This window comes from Aedes aegypti, chromosome 1 (assembly GCF_002204515.2).
Source record: "Aedes aegypti strain LVP_AGWG chromosome 1, AaegL5.0 Primary Assembly, whole genome shotgun sequence".
NCBI classification, from domain to species: Eukaryota; Metazoa; Arthropoda; class Insecta; order Diptera; family Culicidae; genus Aedes; species Aedes aegypti.
Window position 1 is genome coordinate 13822925 of NC_035107.1, and position 23808 is coordinate 13846732.

General features: G+C 40.7%; 1 protein-coding gene across 17 annotated transcripts in view; it reads right to left on the reverse strand.

The window, feature by feature from the left end:
* Positions 1-20820: 20820 nt before the first annotated feature.
* The window catches only part of LOC5569475 (partitioning defective 3 homolog), a 371758-nt gene continuing 368770 nt past the window's right edge, over positions 20821-23808 (reverse strand). For 14 of the 17 annotated variants that reach the window (XM_021838993.1, XM_021838995.1, XM_021838992.1 and 11 more), the window contains one exon: positions 20821-22261. In XM_021838993.1, the coding sequence (XP_021694685.1) occupies positions 21898-22261 (364 nt within the window). In that variant the 3' untranslated portion in view covers positions 20821-21897. The remainder of the gene's footprint in view (positions 22262-23808) is intronic. The other 3 variants (XM_021838987.1, XM_021838986.1, XR_002499157.1) reach the window with 2 other exon arrangements.

The following is a 23808-nucleotide window of genomic DNA, read 5'->3' on the forward strand; positions in this document are numbered from 1 at the left end:
AATGGTTCGCGAAGCCTCTCCCCTCGTAGGATTCATTTATCCACGTGCTGTTCATTCTCGTGATTCATTGCAAGGTTGCTTCTTCTCGTAGAGTCAAGCAAACACTCCACGCTAAGCCAGCTCCACGCAGCGCATGTGATAAAACTACACAGAATGAGGCAACCAATGCAGAACTGGCTGACTGAGTGAAAATTCTGAGTAGGTCGCACTAATTCTGTAAGTTGCCGACGTTTTCGCCTTCGGCTGTCCGAGATCGATGGAAAGGGAACTGTCAATGATATCCCGCGTGGCAGCAAACAGTTGGCCGTTGGTAAGATGGGGAGTTTTCTGAGATGTTTTCTAGCGAAAAGCCGGAAGGTGGTCGCAAATGCGAAAGTTTTTTCCCCATTTGCTTCCGCTTCGGCTATTCAAATGAAAAAATCTCTGAAAATCTTTAAAATTGGAATGTTTTTTCAATGTTTTCAGAAGCAAAACGAAAATGTAAACGAGTTCCGCATTCCAAGCGCTCCTCCACTGTGCGCAATTCACTCATTCAGTTTTGTTTACCACCGTTTGCACAAAACTGTGTACAGCCCCTTTGCACAGAATCTGTGCTGCACGAAAAGAGGCCAATTTTGTGCGCTCGGTACTCATTTTTGAGCGGAGCAAGTTTAGCGTGATTGTTGCAAGCCCACATGAAGATGATCGAAATGAATATTTTTCTGTTCTTCGCGAAGAGCAGGCGGCGTGGATCGTACCGTTCACATTACCAAGCGATGGAAAATCACCCGATGATAGCGTCGGGAGAAACAGCGATCCGAAAATGAAACACGAACGAATGAAGCGCCCGAACGGTTGTTTGTGTTTATTCGCAGATTCTGTTTTGATGCCTACGAAAACTCATCGTGCCTCGCGTTTCCGATCGTTGTTCAGCAACATTGAATAAATCAATTTATTGCTTTTCAAAACTTGGTCCGCTCTGTCCGCACAGAAATTGTTGCAATTGCTCACCACCCATCCAAATATGATAAATGGTCAAAAACCAAAATCGAATGCATTGAATTAAATAAAATTTATGAATTCCTATTGATGGATTAACAGAAGAATCATTGGATGTTGAAAAATCTGACAAATCTCTTGAAATGTTTTTAATCTCATCGCATTCCTCTGCGCGCTGATCATTTTCGCTGTTATGGTAATAAGCATTTGGTCCACTCTGACTGCATACTTTTATCGATTTTTATTGATCATACAATGTAAATTTATCACATATATCTCGCAGTTTACAGCATTCGTCAAATCTGATCAAAGTGAAATGGAGGTAATGTAATTTCGCATCTAATGGAAGAATAATCCAATTTTCCCAAGTTTTGTACTTGGTCCGCTCTGACTTAACGCCGACCAAATGAAGATTATACCTCTAATTTTGGTGAGATTGTTCCCTGCTTTATAATGCATTATATTTAAAAATATTTCAATTCACAACCAATTCTTTTTTTGCACGTGCAAACAAGTTTTCCGTTTGAATTTCAAAACATCAAGCAAGGCCTATGAAAGCAGTGTAAAAAGAGAATCGAGTGGAATTCCAACATGTAGAGTTTGGTAAGTTTCTTGCAAATCAGTAGAGATCAAGATGTTTATCAATTTGTTGTATGACGGCAAAGGACGGAATGAGTTTTTATCTCTTTTCAGAGAGCGAGCAAAGGCGCTTGAGCCAAGGCTCTAGAGCCAAGACATGAGGAAGAAATGCCTGTGTCCCATCACAGGAGAACTAAAGCTTGCAACGATGGAGTGTGTATTAACTTTCTTGGCTACGCCACTCCCAACGATTTGGTAATCCTTGAATCGAAACGGTTGGTACGGTTGTCCCCGTTTCTTCCTTCTTAAAATTGAAAATATTTCGCCTATCATATTATTCATTCGTGAATAACCTGATCGTCTTATTTTTTTTTTAGATTATCTTCAACCCCAAAGTGGCCATTTTAATATTTGTATCATACCGTTTATATTCTGCAAATATTAATTCTATAAGGAAATACCTAGGTATTTTCGGGATGCTTTTCAATGTTGGCTGTGCAAGCATTTAGAATAGAATAGAATAGAATAGTCCTAGGATTTTATCTGGTGATTCTCCACTCAGTTTTTGTAGAACATCCTCCAAGACTCCCGTTTAAAACATATTGTAATATTCAACCAGAAACTTCTCCAGATGTCCCAAGGATTTTTTTATGATCTTGACTATATTTTTTTCTGAGGATACCTTCAGGAATTACTTCAGAGATTTCTTCTAAGATTTCTTAAGAAATTCCTCCATTAGTTCTAAGAGATTTCCCAAAAATGACTTCAAAACTTTTGTTTAAGCATTCTTCCAGGAGTTTTCATTAAGGAAGTTTGAATGAAATTTTCCAGAAAGCTGAGAGATTGCCACGAAAAATTCGTGACGTATTCCTAAAGCAAATTTTAGGCTACCATCTGTTACAGTTACTTATGTAATTTCTTAGGTCACCCTTGATGAAAGAGGATTTTCAGGAAGACTCACTCTTGAAGAACTTTTAGAAGATTTCCAAGATTACTGCTAAAATAATTGAGAAAAAAAGAAAAAAAAAATCATAAGATATCGCAGAATATTGTGAAGGAAATCCTGGCAAAAAACAGGACGAAATTCCCATAAAAATGTGTAGGAATAATTATTCATACAATCGGAGGAATTCATAAAAAGGTGTGGAACATTAAACGAACTTTTTAATATTCACTGGGGTTTTTTTGAGAAATTCATTGAAAAATGTTTGGATGAGCTCCAGTTATCCTTGGACGATATGTTGGACAAATTCCTATTAAAAAATCTAAAGAAACTTAATAATAAAACACCGGTCGAATTTCAGGAATTATTTGAAATGTTCTTAATAGATTCACTCGAATAAACGCTCGAGGAACTTTTGGAGCTATTCTTTGGAATAACAGTAGATAAAATGGCGTTGAAATTCTTGTCGGCTCTTGTAAGAAATTCTGTGGGAAACTTTGGATATCTCTTAGATTAACAACTGTAGAATTCGGTTGATAAGTTAGTGAACAAATATCTGGAGGAAGTCCTAGGATAGCCTTTGTTCAAAGCACTCCCTGAGAAAATTACTAGAGGTAATAACGTTGAAATGGCCAAGGATTTCTTGAAGCAAGAGTAGAGGAAGTTCTTGCAGAATTTCTGATAAAATCTCGAGTTCGATAAATTTCATAGTACTTTTGATGCGGAAAAGTTATTTTTTGATGGTTTATAAAAGTATTATATTTCCCCATACAAGAGAAACGAAGAATTTTGTATGGAGACAGCAAGCATGTCGAAAAAATCGATTTATTCTCAATTGAATCGTGCAATTTCAACCAAATTATATCTAAAATGAAAGTTTAAGTGTAAAATAGCATGCTTGGCGGATTAGATCACTGAAAAAAATTGATAAATTATATTTAAAATTTTATGTAAACATCAATAAAACCAGTGTTTTATACAACTTTTACGACCTGTAGCAATAAATTGTGACGTGCTGGAACATTTCTGAAAATGGCATCAGATACAGCAACCCCAAATCTACGCGAGACACATAATATGATCCTTAAGACACGCAAAAATGTCATTTTTGTTACGCTGTGTTATGAATCGTGGTTTTACTGCTAACCAGCCGAGTGGAAGTTTAACTACTACCGAAAAGCTAAACATTACATATAATTTTAATCTAATCCAATTGCAAATTATATGTAATGTTTAGCTTTTCGGTATCAATCATGTGTTGGTAAGCTGATACAAATTCATACTCGAAAGGATCCTCACTGAGGATCAAAAAAGCTTATATAGTGTTTTGAAAGCATTTTTTTTGGAATGAAGAGAGTTTTCTATAATTATAGTAATAATGGTAGCTCTGGGTTATGACCCAAAACTCCGTTGTCGTGAACATCATGAATCTCTGTCTCAAAATAATTTCCCTGATCGTGGTCGAAATTCCCTGAGAATTCCAGGTTTTTTCCAGGTTGAATAAAATGCCCTGATAATTCCAGGTTTTCCAGGTTTTTCCAGGTAGTAGACACCCTGGGTAAGGCGTGAATGGATTATGGATCGCACCACCAGCTACAGGTGACTCCCAGATCCTTACCTTATCCCACTAACCCAATATCCTTTCCATGACAACTGTGGATATGCAGCGGCATACTCGGTATCTAGTAACAACAGTTGTCTAGCTAACATTCCTTCCCTTTCCCTGAGGACGTGGCCGGCGCCGTTATTGACTTTTATATGTTGAGCTCTCGATTTGTGCACATTGAGAACGGTAATCTAAGTCCATTTCCCATTCATTAAATCTCTGTGCAACTTCGATTGTTCTGGAGTAGGAACTACGAATTGTATGGTCATCTATGGTCATGTTCATTATCAGTTTTCCCTCGGAATTAAGACACTATTTTCAAATAAATCGTTTTGAACTTTATTAAGATATTCTAGAGCATCCAAACATACGCCTAATCTACTAGAAAGGTCATAGACTGGAGGCGCTAATTTCAGAGAGATTGCCCTGCTCAATATAAAATACTGTCACGCACTCTGTTCAACAGACTGAGACCCCCGGGGAGTCCTTTGTCAGCGAATACCAGGCTTGTTTTCGTTAGGGGCGATCGACAATGGACCAGATGTTTACCTTGTGAAATATATTTCGGGAGTATCATCATCTATTTATAAATTTAAAGGCACAATTCAGATAAAAGAAATGAGCTTTGGCCGATAATGTCTGAACATGGTTCTCCGGCGAAACTAACTAGGCTGATACGTGCAACGCTGGATTGTTTGAAACTCTCTTTTGATTGTGTAGCTCATCAGAGTGTCTGTTCTCCATGTTAGGGGCGACTCAAAACAGCGTCTGTTCTCCATGATAGGAGCGGCTGATCATCGTCCTAGCGTCAGCGTGGGATTCTAAGCGATTGGAAAACATCAGATCATGGAACTGTAAGTCTCTCAATTTCTTGAGAAGTACTCGCATTCTTTCCGATTTATTGAGGGTCCGCAAGCTCGACATCGTTGCACTACAGGAGATTTGCTGGAAAGGATCAACGGTACATACGTATAGGGATGGTTATATCATCTACCAGATTTGCAGTAACAGACAGTAACAGCTAGGCACAGCTTTTAGCGTGATGGGCGAAATGCAAAGGCGTGTGATTGGGTGGTGGCCAATCGACAACTGAATGTGCAAGTTGAGGATCAAAGGCCGTTTCTTCAATATCTGCATAATAAACGTGCACATTCCTTACCTAGTAAGTGAGGATAACGATAAGCACACTTTCTACGCGCAGCTGAAACATGAATACGACAGCTGCTCACGCCATGACGTCAACATCGTTATCGGTGAACTCAACGCTCAGGTTGGGCAGGAGGAGGAATCTAAGGAACGAAAACGGCCTTAGACTGATTGATTTCACCGTCTCCAAGAACATGGCCACACGTAGTACCTACTACCAAAAGTCTCCCGTATCGGTACACCTGGAAATCACCACAATAGACTGAATCGCAAATCGATCATGTTTTGATTGGATGGTAGACACTTCTCAGACATCATCGACGTCAGAACCTATAACCTACCTTGTGATGGTGGAAGTGCGCCAAAGACATGCAGTACCGACGCCTGCAACGGTACAATCTAAAAAGACTCAAGCTTCCCGAAGTCGCACCTGATTACCTCTTGAAGACTTCATGGAAGGAAATCGAGCGAACGGTTGGTTCGACGAGGAATGTCAGACGGTTTTGTACGATAAGAATGCAGCGCGGGCGATGATGCTGCAGCAAGGTACCCATCAAAATGGAGAACGATACAGAAACGAAGACATCAAATCCGTTTATTGCGGGATAAGAAGCACTGCCTGAAATAATTAGAGTGCGAAGAGATGGAACTTCTACAAGAAGCTCAATACATCCCGCAGATGCTTTGTGCCGCGAGCCGAAATGTGCCGATATAAGGATGACTTAACGGACGAACGTGAGGTGGAAGCAGCACTACGATGAACACCTGAATGGTGCAGATGCGGAAAACCAAGGCAGCAGGAGGAATGACAAAAGGCGATTTTAAGGATGCTTACAAACAGCTCAAGACCAACAAAGCAACTGGAAAGGATGGTATTGGATTTGTGGGAAGTTATCAAGCCGGTTTCGTGGACGGGCGATCGACAACGGAATATCTACTGGCTGGAGATTCTAGAGCGCACTAGAGCTCGCTTTGGCAGACGCGTGATGATCGACGGAGATGGATTCCAGGTGGTGGATGATTTTGTCTACCTCTGATCATTGGTAACGTCGGATAACAACTGCATGCAGAGTCTCATTATCGGAAGTCGTGCTCACTAATATACACTCCACAAGACCTTGCGGTCTGGTAAACATCACCTCCGTACTAAGAGCGCGCAACTCTACAGTGAACCCAGTATCCAGAATATCGCCATAACTGGAAGAGTACGATGAGCCGGGTACGTTGTTAGAATGCCGGACAACAATCCCGCAAAAATGGTGTACAGCTCGAATCCGGCCGGTACAAGAAGAACAGGGGAGCAACGTGCTAGTTGGTTTGACCAAGTGGGGCAGGACCTTGGATGTGTCGGGCGATCGAGAAACTGGAGGCAAGCAGCCATCGACCGAGTTTATTAGCGTAACATTGTGGTGCTGGACATGTTTTGAAGGTCGTAGCGCCATCAAATATAAAATACAGTAGAGTAAGTAACAGTTATCTTTTCGGGTAGGAAATTTTCTCGACTTCCCAGGGCATAGAGTATCTTCGTACCTGCCACACGATATACACATGCAAAAATGGTCATTGGCATAGTAAGCTCTCAGTTAATAACTGTGGAAGTGCTCATAAGAACACTAAGCTGAGAAGCAGGCTCTGTCCCAGTGGGGACGTAACGCCAGCAAGAAGAAGAAGAAGTAACAGGCTTCGCATTATGCGTTTTTTTGTTGGGGCAGCAGGGACGACAGTCCAGGGGCTTAACGGACCCCCCCCCCCCCCCAGGACCTCTGCGAGTTGGGGAGTTGCCCAGGATGTGGTGAAGTTCGCAGTGGGCTCTGATGAACCTTCATAAAAACCACAAAAATCCGAATGCAACTCTGTCACAGCGACCGGTGCCGCTTAAAGTACCCTAGCCCAAACTAACAGGAGTGCCAACCGGCACATCAGGATTGATACCAGTGAGATCCTGATTATGGCATACTGGTCGCGATACAAACGGACAAGGCATGGAATTACGAGTAGGAGTGCTTCGAGCACATTGGGACCAACGCCAGTACGGCCCCAATTATGTATACTGGCAGCGCACGACAAAGGACAAGTAACGGTATATGTACTGGATAATATGCTTTGAGGCTGACAGCGGCGACATTCTACTCCCTTAGTAGGGTTGGGTGACACTGGCCCGAAACGGCGAGTGGGTTAATGGCGCAGGCTGCCCCCGTCCCGTAAAACCGTGGCAGGCCTTAGAGTACGTTCCAAATCCGTCGCCTGGTTGTTCCAACTGGGCGGGAGTAGGCTCAGATGCCATTACCTGACCTGCGCCGATCCGGCTCTGAACATAGTACCCCATAAAGGACTATGTCAACCCTAGCATGGCCTCCCTGCTTGCATAGATAACCATGGGATTATAAAGGCGACTATTCCAGCGGAGATGGATAGCGGCTCTTAGGGGGACCCATAAGAGATGATCAACCAAAACAAACAACTAGCGGAATATGAAGGAGAGGCTTCTGGACCTATCAGTAACCGGCTAAGGTTCCCGCCAAGGAAGGAGGCGACCAACTTTATTGTAAACAGTGTGGGCAAAAGCCTAGATACTGTGACGACGGCAGGCACTGGCCGCTCCAGTGCAACATGTGTGGTGACCGATGGCCCGGGACTAATCGAGGCCATGGATCGCAATAGGGAGTACCTCCCTAAAATGCAGGTAGCTGCTGAGCAACTTGATGTCATCATCGAATATGTTAAAAGCAAAACAAATATCAGCAAAGACTTGAAAACAAGTCTACTGAAATTGCGACAATCAGTCCTAGCTGCAAAGCAGGACTACGAGAAAGCCAAGGAACAACTGGGCAAGGTAGAAGGCCAAAAAGACACTAGGTCGTGTCAGACCGAAGTGTTTTTCTTCACAGGCAACGCGAATATATCTGATGATATTATTCGATACGCGATGCGGAAGAGGGAAGCTTCCGGGGATGAATACGTGGCGAAAAGACGTATGGTTGCTAAGGGAAAAGTGACCTACGCGGCCGTCCTCCAAAGCGGAAAAGCTGGCACGAGCCAAGCCCCGCGATCAAGAGGACATGGCAACAAAGGAGAGGCCAACACCAATCCTAAGGCCAAGAAAGCCAAGAAAAAGGAGCCACGGGTTAACCGGAACCAGGCAGTGCATCCACAGGAACCACGGGCGCAAGGCAACAGCAACCCGTGGATACGAGTTGGAAATAAGAAAAAACAGAGGAAACCGAAAACGGAGCCCAAGGAGAGCGCTAAACCGAAAACAGCGAAACGTAGGAATTTAGGCGAAGCCCTCGTTATCAAAACGGAGGAAGCAAAATACGCCGAGGTTCTGAAGGCGATGCGAAGCACAGAGAAGCTATCGCCATTGGGCGCAGACGTGCGAAGCATAAGGCGAACTAGGATTGGTGAAATGATCCTAGTCTTAAAGAAGGACGCCAAGGAAAAGGGTGCAGTCTATAAGCAACTGGCACAAGAAGTACTTGGTGACGAGGTTGATGTAAGATCCCTTACTGCTGAAGCGACTCTCCAGTGTAAAAATCTGGATGAGGTCACCGATGCAGCGGAGGTCTCGGCTGCCCTCAAAGAGCAGTGTGACATCGACGTAGCCAGTAAGGCCATCCACCTTAGAAAGGGCCCGCAGGGCACCCAGGTGGCGGCGATCAGGCTGCCGGTCGCAGAGGCCAACAAAGCGAAGAACTTGGGCATACTCAAGGTAGGCTGGTCGGTTTGCCGGCTGAGCATACAACAGCCTCCTGAAGTTTGCTTCAAGTGTTTCGGGAAGGGCCATAAGTCGTGGAATTGCAATGGTCCCGACAGAAGTAAGATGTGCAGAAAATGCGGCGCTGAAGGCCATAGGGCAAGCGATTGTAAGCAAATCGCTAAGTGCCTAATATGTGTCGACAGAGCAGACAACGGACACTTAACGGGCGGACCCAAATGTCCGGGCACAAGCGGAGTATCAAATCAGCCAAAACGGAAGTAACACAGTTAAATTTAAACCACTGTGATGCAGCCCAGCAGCTGCTTTGGCAGTCAGTCTCGGAAACCAAGACTGACGTGGTGTTATTATCGGACCCATACCGCATACCAGCCAACAACGGGAACTGGGTGGCGGATAGGTCTCAACAGCTAGCAGCTATAGGGACGACAGGACGATACCCAATCCAAGAAGTAGTCTCTAGCTCAAATGACGGTTTTGCGATAGCAAAAATCAACGGCGTGTTCTATTGCAGTTGTTACGCGCCCCCAAGGTGGTCGATTGAGGAATTTTCCCACATGGTTGACAGGATGATGGCCGAACTAGCTAATCGGCAGCCAGTAGTGATAGCTGGCGACTTTAATGCATGGGCAGTGGAGTGGGGTAGCCGCTGCACCAATCAAAGAGGCCAGCTATTGTTGGAATCCCTGGCCGCATTAAATGTAGAGCTGGCAAATGTGGGTACAGTGAGTACCTTCCGCAGAAATGGTGCAGAATCGATCATCGACGTGACGTTTTGTAGTCCTAACCTTTTAGGTACCATGAACTGGCGCGTTGATGACGGTTATACTCATAGCGATCATCAATCGATTCGCTATAGTATAATACCAGGCGGGCAGAAGGCAGCGCGATGAAACTCGACCCAAGCCCGAGGATGGAAAACAGCGCGCTTCGATGGCGAAGTATTCACTGAAGCTCTGAGGCGCGAACGGAACACTCTGGACCTAAACGGTGAAGAGCTAGTTGCTGTGATATCACGAGCGTGTGATGCTTCCATGCCGAGAAAAGCCCCTCCTAGAGAGAACAGGCCGCCAGTGTATTGGTGGTGCGAATCAATTGCAAATCTTCGAGCAATCTGCCTTCGGGCTAGACGAAGAATGCAACGCGCACGCACAGAAGCACAAAGAGAGGAACGCGGTGCAGCATTCAGAGAGGCAAAGTTGGCTCTCAAAAAGGAAATCAAGAGTCGAAAACGGGCATGCTTTGAAAGTCTATGTGAGAGTGCCAATTCTAGTCCATGGGGTGACGCCTACAGAGTGGTAATGGCTAAGACCAAAGGAGCCATAGCGCCCCAAGAGAAATCGCCCGAGTTGCTGCGATCGATAATCGATGTACTCTTCCCGCACCATCCCATAAGCCCATGGCCCCCAGCGCCGTATGCGGCAGATGAAGGAGAAGAAGTGGCGAGAGTGACGAACGAAGAGCTGGCAGAAGTCGTGAAATCATTCGCGTCAAACAAGGCACCGGGACCCGATGGTATCCCGAATGTTGCCTTAAAAGCGGCAGTGAACACGGATCCGGACATGTTCAGAACCACGATGCAACGCTGCATTGATCAAGGAATCTTCCCGGATGTATGGAAGCGACAGAAATTGGTGCTACTACCAAAGGCGGGGAAACCACCAGGTGACCCGTCGGCGTATAGACCTATCTGTCTACTAGATACGACGGGCAAGTTATTGGAGAGGTTGATTCTCAACAGACTAGTACCGTATACGGAGAGTGCGGACGGCCTGTCCAACAACCAGTTTGGATTCAGAAAAGGTAAATCTACTCTGGACGCCATCCAGTCGGTCGTTCAAACAGCTGAGGTGGCAATCGAGCATAAAAGGAGCGGCATCCGTTACTGCGCGGTTGTCACTCTGGATGTGAAGAATGCGTTCAACAGCGCAAGCTGGGAAGCAATAGCACACGCGCTTCACCGCCTCAAGGTACCGGTGCAGTTGTGTAAGCTTCTAGAAAGCTATTTTGATGGTAGGATTCTACTGTATGACACAGAGGAGGGGCAGAAAAGCGTTCGAATTACCGCGGGAGTACCTCAAGGTTCAATCCTGGGCCCGCTGTTATGGAATGCGATGTACGATGACGTACTGAGGCTGCCCCTTCCGACGGGTGTTAAGATTGTTGGCTTCGCCGACGATATCACCCTAGTGGTCTATGGTGAATCGATGGAGGAAGTAGAGTTGACAGCAGCGCACTCTATTTCCCTGGTTGAGGAATGGATGAAGTCTAGGAAACTAGGACTGGCCCGTCACAAGACTGAGGTGGTGGTGGTCAACAACCGCAAGTCCGAGCAACGGGCGCTTATCTCGGTAGGTGATTGCACCATAGAGTCCAAGCGATCCCTTAGGCATCTTGGGGTAATGATCGATGACAAGCTGAGCTTCGCTAGCCACGTTGAATATGCCTGTAAAAGGGCATCTACGGCTATAGCGGCGCTTTCGAGGATGATGTCTAACAGCTCTGCTGTAATTGCCAGCAAACGCAAGCTGCTGGCAAGCGTGGCGCTATCCATACTAAGGTATGGAGGACCAATCTGGTCAAAAGCGCTTAGAACGAACAGTAACCTAAAGCGGTTGGAAAGCACGTACAGGATAATGTGCTTAAGAGTAGCAAGTGCATACCGGACGGTATCTAAAGAGGCCGTGTGCATCATAGCCGGGATGACGCCCATCGGGCTCATCATCAAGGAAGATGTTCAATGCTTCAACCAAAGGGGTACCAGAGGAGTCCGCGACACGTGTAAAGAGGAAACGCTCAGAAGCTGGCAGCAGGAATGGGATAACTCCACTAAGGGTAGATGGACCCATCGACTAATACCAAATGTGTCAGATTGGTATGGTAGAAGCCATGGGAAAGTGAACTTCCACCTGACGCAGTTTCTGTCAGGACATGGTTGCTACAGACAGTACCTGCATAGGTTCGGGCACTCAGAATCTCCTGCGTGCCCCAATTGTGCTGGTGTAGAGGAAACAGCGGAGCATGTCGTGTTCGATTGCCCCCGTTTCATTGTTGTGAGAGGTCGCATGCTCACTACATGCGGAGGGGACACGTCCCCCGACAATATTATAGAGAGAATGTGTGCGGATGCCGAGTGCTGGAATGCAGTAACTACGGCTGTCACTCACATTATGTTAGAATTGCAGCGTCTATGGCGCGCCGACCAAGAGTTGGCTGCAGAGGATTAGCCCTGCCGAGGCTGGTCCCTTGTAACATTGTTTAAGTCGGCTAGGAGAAGCAGTTTGCCTAGGCTACTTCTGCTACACGTCCCTTCCCGAAGAAATACCGTAAGGTGGTTCCGGGAAGATGAGGGTCTGAGTCCAAGGGTCATGTCGATGCACTGTTCACCACTTGAGCAATTCTAAATGAATTGCTCATGCACAGTGCATAGGCTGGTTTTAGCGGGTCGTCGTTGGTGCGTCATCCCCGCATTCCCTGAGTTATCTTCTCAGGGGATCTGTTTGCAGATTTCCCCCTTGTAAAAAACAAAAAAAAAAAAAAAAGCGCCCCTCGAACGCATGGGAGAAATGTCAAGTGGGGGAATGAGAATTGAAAAAAATACCTTCTCATTGTTGATTGATCAATGTGAATGCAAAATCGTTTATTAAGTGAATTATAATTTATATATTATTACTATATGCTTATTAAGGGGTCTATTTTATAACTCGAGTCGATCAAAATGACTCGAGTTCTCGACAGTTGTCACTCTATGTGACTGAGTTACTGTGGGAATCAACGGGTGACATCTGTAATAGACATGCTTACTTTGATCGACAGTGGGTACAGACGAGTCACATGAATCAGTTCGATTTACAAAATAGACCCCTAAAACTGAATAATTACAGATAGCGACCTGAATTACCCTATATTAAATTTAAAAATTTGAATTTCTTTGCCTAGTAAGAGACCAAATGTAAGTAATAAAAATATGCTATACGATTATCTCTAACCAACAAATTTATACCTTTGAGCTGATCTCATCTGGGACATTGATGAGTTTGTTGAACAGACCTCCGAAAGGCCAATACGTCGTAATAACTACAAAAACAGCTATTTTTTCATTCAATATAGTTGTATAAATGTTATCAATTTGGCATTTTATTGGTAAATATTATCAGAGTGTCCGGATATTGGTACCGTCCGAATTTTGATTCACTACGGTACACCGCGAATCAAAGCTCCTGAGTTTCCCTACAAAACTTCATATTTAGTTGTTTGAACTAGTTCGGTTGACAAAAATATAAGTCGACTTGAAAAAAAAAACTAATTTTATTAAAAAAAAATAAATAAAACAGATTTTTTTATCAATTTGAAACATTTTTCTAATCCAAATACCATGTTTATTTTGAAGTTCATATAACGTTAATTAAACATGCCAAATTTCATGCAAATTCGTTTATTTTTACTATCGCTATTATAGCACTTTAATTGATTTTGTATGTTTTTAAATATTAAGTCATTAGTGGTTATTTTGTACCACTTCTCCCTAATATAAAAATCTGAAATTTTGCGGAATATATTCTTTTATATACGAAAACAACTCCTGTAAATTTCAGCTCGATCAGAGAACATCAATACTACCTCTCTAGACAAGGCGGTTTCGGTACTCGCAAAATGGCTCAAGTTCAAACACTACCCCGAAAAAAATTTTTTTTTCGAAAATTTTTGAAACGGCATATCTGGATTACACCTCAAATGAAAGCCCATGAGTTACCCTACAAAACGTCATATTTAGTTTTTTGACCTAGTTCGGTTGGTAAGAAAAAAATCGACTTGAAAATCACTAATTTTTTTATGAAAAACTCATTTTTCTCGATTTGAAGTACTTTCAAAATCCATATACCATGCCAATCTCAAAGTTCATATAACGTAGAGTATTCATGCCAAATTTCAACATAATCCGTGCACTTTTACTATAGTTATATCAGTTTTTGTGATTTTGCATGTTTAGTGACATGAAATCATTGGGGGTCATTTTGTCCCACTTCCCCCAAATATAAAAATCTAAAATTTTGCAAAACATCATCTTTTATATAGTAGAACAATCCCTGAAAATTTCAGCTTGATCGGAGAACATCAATACAAGAAGGGGTTGCGGCTCTCGCGAACTAGCTCTTAATGTGTTGGCTGCCAAAAATCTGGAGCGTTGGTGAGCTTTGAGCTTGAGGTAATCAAAATTCATTATTTTTATCATCCAAAAATACTTACCAAAAATCATCTGAATTTATTCTCAGATGGCCTTAAATAATAATTCAGGATGTTAATTAAAAAAAATCACCTGATAATTTATATGAAATTATGTCATGGGTTTTACCACTTTTTTTGTTAATCTTATTTTAAGATTCCTCCAAGGTTTCGTTGAAAAAAGGGAAGATTTTTTCAAGAATTCGTTTAGGTAGAAATTTCAGGATTTTTTTTCAGAAATTTTAATTGAATTTCTTCAGAATAAACATTTGCAACAAATTTAGGGATCTTTTTCCAGTGCTTTCGTGTAAAGAACATTATGAGCAATGCTACCTAAAAAATTTCAATTAATTTCTGAGAAGAAATGCTTCGGGCGTAAAACCGCTATAAAATAGCTAGTAATAATCGATTTAACATTCCGATATGGACGGGTTTTAAAATAATGCCACAGAGCTTCCGACAATGATTACCCTGATTTTTTTCAACGATCCTTGAAGATTGCATACGAGAATAGGGTCCGAAAGGCTTTTCCCAATTTTGATACCAAACGCACGAGTTTAGGCCAAAAACACATGTTAACTAAATTTATAAATGATTTTTGTTGGTTAAAGTCAATAAAACATTTTTTGTCGTTTTTAAGATTTTGTCACACCCCTTGGTTTAAATTAAAATTTTTGGGTATGTTTTGTTTTCCGTGTCCCTTCCGAAATGTTAGATGGGAACAATTCCAGTGTTAAAACTAAAAGCCCTGTGGCATTTTTGTCGACAAAGTGAATGTCAATCATGATCAAAAGTGTCAAGATTCATGTTTGGAACAATTATTAAAATTAAATTTTCAATATCTTATAGTCGTTATTTGAGCTGAAAAAATTGCTAAAGTAGTTACAAGAACATGTATGAATTCATTAAACATTTTAGGACCCAATTGTTCTAGGAATTTATCAAGGTTTCAAGCAAGAATTTCATTGAGGGGACTTCTAAACATTTGCCCCTGAAAACCACTGAAGGAATTTCTTGGCGTACCCTTGGTCAAGTCCGACATTTTTCAGATTATTGGAAATCTTTTTGGATTCGACGTTAATTTTTCACTGGGAGCCTTTCTTGAATTTGTTAATTACTACAGGATTTCCGTAAATTACAAAACAACAAATTATGTAAAAGATTATCTCTCATTTAAAACAATAAAAAATCTATGTAGATGTATGGTTTTTAATACTTCTATGAAATAGCGAAAGATACGATGATTGATGGTTTCAAAATTCATGCTTCTTACTGAGATAATCAAATTTAAATTTATTGGAGCCGTTTTCTTCGTAGCGGCGCTAGCCATATTATATATAATTTCTATAAGATGCATTCAAATATTATATTTATTTTTGAAGTTATCAACAGAATATTGGCTTTAAGATAGACTGGAAAATTATTCAGTTCAAATCCATCAAGTACGAAGGGCATTTCTCTTCCATCATAAAGCTCGAAAAAGGCGTTTGTTAAGACAGTCCAACACGATTGGGATGGATTTCACAAATATTTGACATAAAAAATGGGTCAAATTTGTTGCTTGAGAATATAATATTAAACCATGTAAGAATGCTCAATGTATCTATTTCGGTTGCATAGAGGCATGTCTTAAAATTTAGTACGGACAATATGCGGATATCCTGTACGAGAAGATCTTCAAGTGATAAAATCAAAAATTTCCCCAGTAACTTCTGCCATTTTTTTTTATCAACAATTCTTCCAAATATTCCTGCAAAATGTCTTCTAAGACTTCTTTTACAAAGAGTTTTTTTTATCCAAGAATTTGAAGAATTTCGGTAGAGTTCCAGCAGTGCCAGATGTTCCAGAGGTTTACCTCAGAAGAATCTGTCCATGTTTTTTTCTTCAAGGGCGATCCATTAATTACGTAAGACAATTTTCGGGATTTTTCACCTCTGTCTTAAATATAAATTGTATGGCGCGTAATAAAAAACACATAAAAAATCAAGCATAATCTGCACAAAAAACCACAACAACAAAAATTTCAGTGGTTTGCGCAATACTATACTTTGTCCAGTGATTGCACCATGTATTTACCTATGAATTGCTCCAATTTTTTCACGAGTTTTCAAAGAAATCAAATAGGAATAACTGTAAACATACTACTAAATACCGTACAACATACAGGAAGGTATCCAATAATATCTTTAAAGATCTTTTTAAATAGAAACATATAGAAGCTTCTGAAGCAATCGCTTTATATACACTTAAATTATTTCGTCAACCTCAGCAAAATGAATAGCCGAGAATCCAACAGCTGCTATTTCGGTACTTTTCAATACAGAATCTCGGTTATTAGTTTACTTATTTTTCCGCAATCCAAGTTTTTTATTGAGATTTCGGCAATCGCTACCGATATTCGGTAAACACGAGATCTCAGTAAAAATATATATTTTTTTAAGATCCACAAGACGTAGCAACAAAAACTATTTCTTGGCGGAAATAATGATCTAGTGACAATTTTCAATCCGATATGTTGTACTGAAGCCTTCAGCAAGAAGTTATTAAACGTTGAGTCCAAAACTGATAAAGAAAAGTCGAAAAAACTTTCCTCCTTTTTTTCGACTTTTCTAGTACACGACACTGACGACGGCCTTACAGTTGAGGTCGAAATACGCGTATCTGTCAAAGGTTACAAACTCTAGTGGAATCGAATGGTATAGTACCAAATTCGGGTTTTCATCACTTTAGAAAAAGATTGGCAATTACAGTAAAAGGAATCCAAAATATTGGTGACCATTGAAAATGAATAAACATTTTGAAGAAATATAGTGTTGCAAACTAGAAATCGAATCAATGTTTAATGCATTCCATTGCAAGTTATTTGTCCAAAAACAGTTGCTCAATGACATTAAAACCAACCACCGGGTTGGTGGTCTAATGGTTACCGCTTCTGCTCCGTAAGCAGTTTCCCCTAACGCTTCCATTCTTCCACGCGCACGCCTGCCCGGATAAAAAATACAATACAAAAACAATATAACGTATTGAAACAGTACCATTCAATATATTGGAAATACAATACAGTATAATGTAAAATGACAATACAATTACAGTACAATATATTGTTTTGAACAGTTCACTGTATTGTATATGAGATGTTGCCAATATAATGTATGGGTGGTTAAGTATCGTAACAATACAAATATAGATATTTTCTCATACATACATTTTGAAAATACAATACGATATATTGTTCATGTATTGTCTTGATTAGCAATTCGTGTATTGTTGTACAATACCAAAACAGTTCAACGAACTGTATTTCAATTAGTGGTGAAAAGCATAGAATATGTATTTTGAATGGATTGTCCCCCAACTAACCGGATATTCGTGCCAACAATAGTAGAATAATTTAACTCCTATAGAAGTTAAGATATTTATCATGGTTACATTCGTCGTTACAGCTAATGTCAAGTGACTTCTACAAAACTACTTATTTTTATATTTTAATTATTTTTCAGCCAACATTTCTTGCTTTCTGAACTTGTTTTGTTTACTTCTTTCAGACAAGCTACACAGAAAAAAGCAACAGTTGTTTTAGGCAAAAATAAGAATTTGACCAAAATTGAAAGGTATAAAACCAACAAAAAACAATACAGTGTTCTGTTACAATATATTATATTGTTTTTGAATTGTATATTCAAACAAGAATAATGTTGCTTCGACATTCAATTACAATACGCTGTGTTGTATCCAATACGTTATATTGTACATTAATGGTTTATTCCATTCGCTGAATGGTACGTTTTTATCCGGGTGATACATAGGCAGTCTGCTAACCACAACAGGAAACCTCTCTGCCATGCTTTCCTCCAATCCATACACTCCCGCATGAACTGGCGTAGATGCAGTCGGACTCCACGGTCTACAGTGGGCCAGTATAAGTGCACCATCATTTCCACCCCCTTCCCCACATTGGTCTGTATTCTGACGTGGCAGGCGCCATCGTTGCCTAAAAATAGAAGATCACCAGCACTTCTACAGTGAGGGTGTCTGTTAGTCTCAAGCAGTCATTCGGTTGGTTCCTTGTGTAAGTGCAACTGATATGGCGATACTGGAGTAGCATCCACGGGCGGCCAATCAAGCTCAAGCTCAAGGCAAATTGTACACAATTCAAGATAAAATGATATACAAATCCCCAAACTAGGGCATTTTGTATGGCAAAACAGCATTTATCTCCGGTTATCTCCGAGAAAAGTGTAATTTTTTATAGAAATTTCTAATGTTCTTCAGCCCACAGATGTCGATCAGTTGGAAAGAAGAGTCCTTATTATAAATCAAATCGACTCATATTATGGATCAGAACACTACAACAGCAAACTATCTGCGAGGTAAACGAATGGTGTGTTTGGCCTTTCTTTCGGCCTTTCGTTTTGGCCTTTCTTTCGGAATCATCTTATCTTTGATTCATAACTGTTTAGTATGGTTTCTAATGCCCCACAGTTATGAACCAACGGTTCCCAATATGATTTAAATTTTATTTTCTATAATATTTAAGCATATTATAAATAATTGCGAGGCATGTATAGATTTATGGTTCACGTAGGTAAAATGTGTACTGCGTAATTGCAACTCCGTTTGATGAGATGTTCTCTGACCCTGATCCATATCTGAGTGCATAACTGTGAAGCACTTGTATTTGAAAGATTTTCTAGGACTTAGTAGGAAATTTCAGGAGATATTTCAGGAAGTTTCAGGAAAATTTTAAAATCGATTTCCTAAAAAAAAACTGAGAAGAATTTCAAAATACATTCTTGGATGAAATACAAATACATTATGAAAACCTTGTCAGAAAATGAATAAATCAAGATAGCATAGGTTCACGTTAAGAGAAATAAGTTGTGACATGTCTCAACACGGTTTTCCGGTGAAACTGATTAGGCTGATATATGTAATTTCAGTTTGGCGGAGAAACAAAGTGATAAGAAACTTATTATAGGTTTAACCACTTAAACTGAAAAACTTGGATTAAATCATGGCTATGATGAGCGAAGTTATCGCGTTTAAAAACATGCGTGCCTATTCTGCGCGGCGTGTGAGGTGACACGAGTCGAATGAGGTGACAATTGTCGACTCGCTCCCATTTGATTAACATTAGTCGTCTCACGTCACTCGCGGTGAGAGCGACTCGTCTCTACTCACACGCCGCGCAGAATAAGCACGATGATATTTCAAGTTTTTGCAAGTTCTGCGGAAAACACAGCGAATTGCGGTCACAATATTCATAACCAATAAATTTAAAAATTATCAAACTGGGTGACCTTTTTTACATTCATACAGGCAGGCATCGCCTTAAGGTGAAACATGTCAGTCTCTAAACATGACTGTCACAATGGCCGGCTTATACTGCCCATAAACAGTCCCATGCTCTATGGGATTTCCTATAAACATGGGACTGTTATGCAAATATGGGCAGTATACCTCTACAGCGATTTCAAAGGCACTAGTCTGCATAAATATTGAACGAACGAAATCGATCTTCTTAATTTGAACTTCTGCTAGTGCACAACACTTAAATAGAAATTACAGTGTTTTTCGATGTTTCTTTCGTGAGATTTGTGCCTATAACTCAATCCAGTAAGCTCTGACTCCAGTTTAAGAATCTGCTAATCTACTAATATCTGCTAAGGCCTGACTTCAGTTCCGAAAATCGTCTAAAATTTAAGCAATGTCATCATGTTATGTCATCATTTAAAACCAAAAACATGGGCTATAAATCGATTGAACCATCTGATTACGATACCTTTCGGTTTATCACTTATTTCGACCATCGAAATAAAAGACAATTAAGCGGCCTTTTCGGATGATGGAGGAATAAAGCTCTCAAAATGTTTAGATGCTTGACGCAGCATTTGGAAACAAATAAACGCTATCACTTCGAGGCCATATTGCAGATAATCAAATTAATTTATTTGTTTTGGTCGCACAGCTCATCTGATACCTCAATTGCACTGCAAGCAGACAAGCAGAGATAGCTTTGAAAAACACGCAATCGCTCTATGTATTTATTGCTGGATGTACTTCCTGACCTATGGAAGCAGCCTCAAAAATCCTGACCTTCTGGGAAGTTTGGAACACAGGCCATCTTTTGGAAACATGTTTCATAATTTTCTAGGCTTTCTTTTTGTTCCATCATAGATTAGTTTATACAAATCCAAGGTACTTTCAAGATTTAATTTCAATCAGAATCCCAGAATCGTTACGCAAGATAGTGCTACTGCTCGCCGCCGAGGCAAGGACGATGATACTCTATGCCCAGGGAAGTCAAGGAAATTTCCATTACGAAAAGATCCTGAACCGACCGGGAATCGAACCCAGACACCTTCAGCATGGCTTTGCTTTGTAGCCGCGGACTCTAATCACTCGGCTAAGAAAGGCCCCACGGTTGCAGTTATGTCAGTTATGATTGCCCAAAACCATTTTGAGAAAATAGGCTATTCGAGGAAATGGGCTATTCAGGGGAAACGGGCCATTCAAGAGAAACAGAGAATTTGGGGAAGTGTCTTTCGGGGAAACGACATTGGGGAAAGTAACACAAACATTTCGCAAGGAATCGTTCTTTTGGTTCTATCGCATAATACCACCCTCCGCTCGTTTTAGTAATTATTACTTTCATGCATTTCTCGGCGCCTTTATAATACTTTACAAAGATTCTTCGATCCCGCAGCAGCTTAGCTCTGGTTGCTGCACTAATTATGAGTTGTCTGTATGTAACAGTGTATTTTCATACCGTATGATTCAATAATTATATACTTTTTGATATAAATGTTAACATCTGTGTCGTCCCTAACAACGATTTAAGGCAACTATAATTAAGTAGATAACCGCTGGCCGTGGCGGCAGCGGTAAAGCACAGTGCGCCTTTTCCTAGCGATTTATATTGGTGTGTGTGTGTATGTAATCTGAGTTAAGTACCTTTATATTTTTCCCGGAGAAATCGCAATGGAATGTATGAGACATTCGGATTCGTCCGATCGACGATCCAGGGTTTCTCGATGTTAAGTAGCTTTGGAACGGGAGTGTTCCAAATTTCGATAATATTTACACGGTTGGAGCTTTTCTCGCTATAACATCTTTTCTAATCGGGTTGAGAACATTCGATTTCGTTAATATATGGGCTTTGTTACATACATGATAACAATAAAGCACTTTTCGTTTCGCGAGCTATAATAAATATGTACAGGCTGAACAATCGGATAATTTACAAGCGGTTCGTCGAATTCTAGTTTTTTTACATAACTTAGATGTGTAAAAAGATGGACGTTGAAAATCGTTCTGCGATTTTTAATCTAAAAATATGATCATATTACAGAATATCCAATCTGAGTCGAAAGATGGTTTGTTCATTTCGCTTAAAAAAAACAGATCGGGACAGTTGGAAACTTAGGCGGTAGTGGTAACTAAAAAAATGATCTAAAACATCACTTTTTTAATCGAATCGGATTTCTTCGGAAACGCGCGAAAGTCTAGTGAGTAAACCTAATTTTCTACACGGACCAATAATAATACAAAAAAAATAGCAAACGATGATGGCTTATATACTTTCGGTGAATGAGACGTTGCAATCATCACAGAACGTTTTTTTAGATTTCCCTAATTGGAGGATCACGCGTCGAGGAAACTGGCAGCACTAGTAGCTCTGGTGGTTGCCAGATTTCCTCTCGTCGTTCACTGATAGGACAGCTGGTTCTGAATTTGGACCTGGGTCACGAAGGGACCCCGGCTGCGAATCGAACCGTGATTTTGGTACCCCGGACCGGTTCCGGACGAGGAAGTCACGGTTCCGTTCCAATTGGCCGCCTGCTGATGTTGTTGTTGTTGTTGCTGCTGCAGTTTCGAAGGGGACGACGACGGTTTCCGCTGGGAACCTCCGAGGCCGTTGTGCTGGATGGTTTCGTACATGGCTCCGCCGTCGTAATAGCTGGACACGGGACGCGACTGCTTCAGTTTCGGATGCTGCTGATGAAGGGTGATGTCCACCGGGGCAGTGTTCCTGGTCGATCTTTGGGAATGATAATGATGATGACGTCGGCTGGTTTTTTTGGTGGAATGGTTTTTGGTTCGGGTTTTGTACATTTACACAGTTGGTTTTTTGTTTGGTTGTTGGTGGGACGAAAAGCAGAGAGAAAACAGATTCGAAACGTTTGATTTCCGGTTTGAAGCATGTTACAGAGCGGTTCGAAAATTTACACAGTGCAACGTTTTTGAGGTTATGTAAACAAAAATCTACCTTTAGATCCTGAAAGCACAGATCCATACCAGCAAAACCCAATTTGGGGTTTTAGAGATTAATTCAAAATTTGGAGTTAAGCCCTTTTCAATTTTTCAGCTTGATTTTCCTTAATACTGCTATATTATACAAACTATTGGGAATTTCTCAATGCAACCTTCGGACGAAATGTTCTTCACACAAAAAAGCACAACATTTGTGAAAATGTCGTAGTGGTATTATAATTGTTTCGTGGTGTTTTAGTTCTTCCGAAAAAATATCATTTATGTATTTTAATGTAACATATCAGCTTTTTAAACATTTGGCAGCGTTTTTTTTTTATTACGTGACGGTGTTTTTTTCTCTTTAACGGCACGTATGGGACATGTATGTTTACTGTATGTACCATTAGACTGATGCAAATTTTAAAGTTTTTCCTCCCCTATGCTTAAACGGTGTCAATTATGATGGAAATCATTCTCCCAAAATTTGAAGTGATTTGGAAGAAATTTGGTTGTGCACACGCCATTTGAAGTTTATATGAGAATTACTATGGAAAAGCCAAACCTTTTGTGTTCAGTCCTCTAACTGCTCGTCATAATAATATATGAAAAAGTGAACACACTCTTCTCATGTGAAATTCTTCCAGCTACAACTTTGCCGAAGACCACATTTTGATGGGACGTAAGGATAATTTGTTATTCTTGATTCCAAAGTTTAAACCATGTTGATATGATCATTCAATTACTTTCAGAGCAACACTGCTTTTTTGCTGTAGAACATAGTAGCCTGGATTACTTTGATCTATTCTTCCCGCCAGGAGCACCACTGTTGCCTGCCGAATAGTTAGTGAAGCTTACTAAAGGCAAACCCACTTTATGATGATAAATAACATTTTTTCCTGACGTCCAATCAAAATGTGATCTTCGGCAAAGTTGTAGCTGGAAGAATTTCACATGAGAAGAGTGTGTTCACTTTTCCATAAAATATTATGACGAAGAGATAGAGGGCTGAACACAAAAGAATGGCGTTTTCCATAGTAATCACCATATAAACTTCAAATTGCGTGTGCACAGTCAAATTTCTTCCAAATCATTTCAAATTTTGGGAGGATGCTTTTTACCATAATTTTAATCGTTTAAGCATAAGGGAGCAAAAATTTCGAAATTTGCATCACTCTAATGTACCATAGATGCAGGAAGATTGTCTTAAATTTGTGTTTAGTCATTAAACATCCATGTCGCTGACCTGATATTGAAAAATCGACATGTGCTTTTTCACAGGATTCATTTTTGGCTCAATATTACATAAACCTTTGCTTGTCAAAAAGATCAAAATCAAGCTCATATTGATTGGTTAATATAAATGTT